Source organism: Stegastes partitus, unplaced genomic scaffold (assembly GCF_000690725.1).
Source record: "Stegastes partitus isolate 25-593 unplaced genomic scaffold, Stegastes_partitus-1.0.2 Scaffold394, whole genome shotgun sequence".
Taxonomy (NCBI): domain Eukaryota; kingdom Metazoa; phylum Chordata; class Actinopteri; family Pomacentridae; genus Stegastes; species Stegastes partitus.
The window spans coordinates 202,283-206,715 of record NW_007578125.1 but is presented as its reverse complement, the minus strand read 5'-3'; the positions used below and the strand labels follow the sequence as shown (position 1 = coordinate 206,715).

The 4,433-nt window shown below is 38.8% G+C and overlaps 1 protein-coding gene across 1 annotated transcript in view; it reads right to left on the bottom strand.

Moving 5' to 3' along the window:
* Positions 1–1,557: 1,557 nt before the first annotated feature.
* LOC103359774 (DEP domain-containing protein 1B) overlaps positions 1,558–4,433 on the bottom strand; it is a 12,396-nt gene continuing 9,520 nt past the window's right edge. Inside the window, exons 10-11 of the mRNA XM_008285293.1 lie at positions 4,161–4,343; positions 1,558–3,122 (exon numbers count right to left, since the gene is read on the bottom strand). Coding sequence (XP_008283515.1) covers positions 2,958–3,122; positions 4,161–4,343 — 348 coding nt within the window. The 3' untranslated portion in view covers positions 1,558–2,957. The remainder of the gene's footprint in view (positions 3,123–4,160; positions 4,344–4,433) is intronic.

The window sequence follows — 4,433 nt, the reverse complement described above, 5'->3', positions numbered from 1 at the left end:
GTTGGCACACTGTGCCACAGTGTAGAGTAATGCTGGACTGTGCTGACGCATTTGCTGGCTTCGTGCATTTCTTCCTTGTGGTGACTCTTCCTGACTATGTTTCATGTGCGTAAACTGGCATGTGTAGGCTGCTGATCAGATTAGTGCCTGCACTCGGACGCTTGGCTTGTTTGACTGCTGCCCCCATCCTGCCTCCTGCCCCTGCTGATTGGACCGCTGCCCCGGCCCTGCACTCCAATCGAGCTGGACCGTCACCACTGCACCTGCTTAAATGCTGCAGCCAAACTGTCACTCTGAGTGGCTGATTGTAATGTGAGCAGCTCTCCTCTGTGCCTCTTGCTATTTTCATTTATTCTGTGGAATTCTGTAATTACTTACCAGTGGTTACCAGTTGTCTTTGGATGTTCTGTAATCTTTTGTTGGATGCGACCCGTAGCCCTGTGCGTTTTGGCATGTGTCTGCTCTTTGTATGTTCTACAGTGATTTACAAATTGCTACTTGGAACATTACTTGATTTATGATTTGTTGTGCTGAGACACTTGTTCTACTGGCCAGAGACGAAGCCAGACTTGGTTGTTTTCACATATCTGCGAGCCATTCTTTGTTAGACACTGTAGGCGTAGCGGTTGGTGTTGCCATTGTTTTGTTTTGGATAGCAGGTAGCATAGCTCTTCTCGTAGACTGTTTTGTGTTATTCTTTTCTTAGATTTTGCAACACCCACAGGCCCCGTTTTGTGTGACAGCCTTGCTTCATTTGTTTGTTAGTCACATTACTGAGCAGGAAATGACTTTGCTACACCAAAACCAACAAGTTGTCCTTCATTTTCTGTACCTGAGCAGAATTAACACAAATTAAAGTCCCTGCATGCAGAATTTGAAGAAACCTGAAGGCACTAAGTTGCGTGACATACACAGCAAAAAAATGTTTGCAAGCAGCATCACTTTTTCCAAAACTAAAACTTGTACAGTAACTTGACAGAAAGATATTATCACAGCACAAAAACCTTCAACACGGTGGTTTCAACATTGTGAATCATCACATTGGTGGTCATGACTTGTGTGAAATAACGTAACAAAAGTTTTCTTGGGCCAAGAGTTGACTATGTGGGATGAGTTTGCTTGTGAGATCATGCAGGTGTCAGCTACTGACTCAAAACTCTTTTGTTGCAACATACAAAAGCCTTTCTGCTCCCGATTCCCGCTAAAAATCTCACTGTGACTCAAGTACCCTGTAGCTACACATAATCTCTGTTGTGTGGTGTGATTACCATCTTACCTGCTAAGAGCTTTTCATATTCACACACAGTGAGGGAGAAAAAGATGGAAACCAGATGATAAATGAAAGGTCCTTTGTAGAAAAAATAAGAAGTCTTTCCCTATTAAGTTAAGGTAATATATAAGTGCAATTTGCTGAACACTGAGACTGTCTATATTTTCATATAAAGATCTTTAATCTTCAGGGTCTTTCTGTTCTGCAAAAGACGATCTAACATTTTCAGCTCAAATGATCCCTCGTGTATAAAAAAAAACAACATTCAAAAAGACAACAGCAAAAAGTTACATAAGCCAAATACAATTTTTATATATGAAAATCCATATCAATATTTATTGACTCAAATTCATTTAATTTCTTTTCCAGCACAGAGAAGCAATTCAAGTGTAACAGTTATTCCAGCATTTTTTCTAAGAGCATTTGTGAGAATTCATATCAAAACGTCAGCACTTATCATTATAAAAATAAAACATTTTTACGTCTCAAATTAAGTGAAAAACAACCTGATTGGCATGACAGAGCAGCAAGTAATAGAAAATGACAAGACACAATGAAAACAATGAGAGAAGAATGTTTGAGACACTGAAATATGTACCATCCAGAAAAATAGTCCTTATATACACAATAAAACCAACTTGCAAAAACATGAAATGAGTTGTTTAGAGAGTGCAGGACACATCAAGTAAGGTATTAGGAGGGTTTAGATAGAAAGGGATGTGACACTTTATGTATAGAAGAAATAAATGTACAGCTCATACAGAAAAGTCTGTCTAATGTTTTCACCCAGGTCTTGTATATTTTTTCCTTATTTGTTTGATTTATACGTAGTTACAAATGTGATTATCAGCTAAAACTCTACTAAAGCTATGAAAATGCCACATATACCCCCTTTCTAGGTAAATCCATGATATGTTTATTGACATTAAATAACCGTTTGCCTGATTTAAAAAAAAGATGACAAATAGATTAGGCTGCCTAAATATAAAATGAAATGCATCTTTGCATTACAAGAGTCATGATCACATGGAGAGCTCCTGAAATGACACAATCTCATCAAAGACCAGTTAACACCATTAGATGCATCTACGTATTTCTAATAAAGTGTAACATCAATATTCAATCTTTAAAGAGCATTATGTATTTGAATCAGTAACATTTAATGTAACATATTTTATGTTAACATCTAATAACCTGTTAATACTTTTTAAATGTATTTCAGTCAAATTGGCTACTTTAAATTCTCATTATTTAGACCCGTCTAAGACACAGAAAAAATGTACCAATACAAATACATTTTAAGAAACATCAGTGGCTTTTTTTAGTGTTAGTGTATCACTTCAAGTTTTCTAGCAACACAATACAGTGACATTTTTTTAAAAGGTCAGTTCATGCATCCACATTCATTGTGTTTATCATTTATGTTAAACTTCTGCAGCTTAAACCAAAGCTACCCACAGGGTTAGATACAACTACTATGTGGGAAATTTGAGTGAACTGAACCTTTAAGTGATCACCTTGGTTAAACTGCTACAAAGGACTGATTGTTATTTTTTTAAATACAAATTACAGTGGTTCATGAAGCGTACCAAAGTTGTGTCCAGAGCCCTATTCCAGCCACACAGTCTCCTGACTGAGGCTGAGCTGTGATTACAGTCTGAAGTGTAGATGTGTTATTGGTGGCAGACTACGCCCTAAAACTCCAACTTCTCTGAAAAGGCTGGAAGGGTTTCTTCAGACTGAAGAACATGAGATGAGGTTTGAGTCGTGGGGCTTTTTCAGGTATTACAGCAGCTTTGCTTTCCTCAGTGGGAAATCTATTGTGGTAGACTTCTGGGTAGGACTTCTGGAACTGAATGGGGGAGAGAGGACATGTTTGTTGAGCAGAACTGTATAGTCAGTGTGGCCAAGAGATATTCTGTTTGGACCTTTATTCAGGTAACTTTACAGAAATACAAGAGACTGTACTAGGAATGACCCAGTGCTAGAAGCCGGTAGTTGAAATATCACTGAATTTACATGATTCGAGAGATGTATTTACTCTGTGTGGCTTCTTTTATGTAAATAAGCACAGGCAAAGGCTCATCTGTATTTAAAAAAAAGAATACAGTTTAGTTACACAATTAAATTTTCCATTGAGTTGCAATGCACAAGTACGAGGCATGTAAATTGGATGTGGACAATCTTTAAAGTGCGCTCTGCTCTTCAGCAAACGAGTGGATTAGGCTAATTAGCGGTTGTGAGATAATGAGCGGAGGGTCATGCTCCACTGTGAATGAATATATGCTCGCTTTCTGATTGCACACGTTTGACTGTAGACTCCTGTGTTCCCGTTGTGTTTGTTGCGAGCGTTGTTCAAACAAGAGCTGCTTTAGATGTTCTGTTTACTCAGATTGAAATGAAGTAGTTTGCAATGTTCCCTGACACGTGCTCGATTGTGTGGGGAGGCTCGCTACAAGTGTCGCCAGCTGTCGCAATACGGAAACAACGATTGTAACGTTTTTGCATACAAGCATTTTGACAACTTGTTGTTAAAGTTATTGACTGAAACACACTGACAATAAATACGGTGTACAGATTGGGAGGCTTGTTTTTAAAGGTGCCTGGATGAATTTGAGGTGGTGATGTAAAATGCTTTGTGACATGCTTTCATACTGGCTTTGGGTCATTCATCACTTCCTCTATGGCACCTGCGATGCCACAGAAAAACAAGTACCCTTGTGTTTTTAGAATGTTAACATTGTTTTATTGCTGGATTTTGTACCAAACAGAAGAGCAGTTTAACTTTGCTGCATTGCGAATGCCCGTCTAAACTTCAAGAGACACTTCTGGTTGGGACTACATTTTAATAGCGGTTTTATTTCAACTTATTCCATTTGTGTGGACATACCTGTTTAAGTCTTTTCCTCTTGTCCTTGGCAGGCAGTTCTTCGTCTGCAATCAGGCCTTCCAGCAGCTGCTGCAAGGGGACCTGAGTACCTATCACCTTCTGCTCCTCGCACTCCACCCTGCTGATGTGTTTGCAAAAAGCTGGAGATGCGCTGAAATCTGTATCTGAACCGGCATATTTGATCTGTTGGAAGATACAAAGGAGAGGCTGGATTAATACTTTATTTCTTCAAAGTAAAGGAAGAACAGCATCTTTAGAATATTTTTACTCACC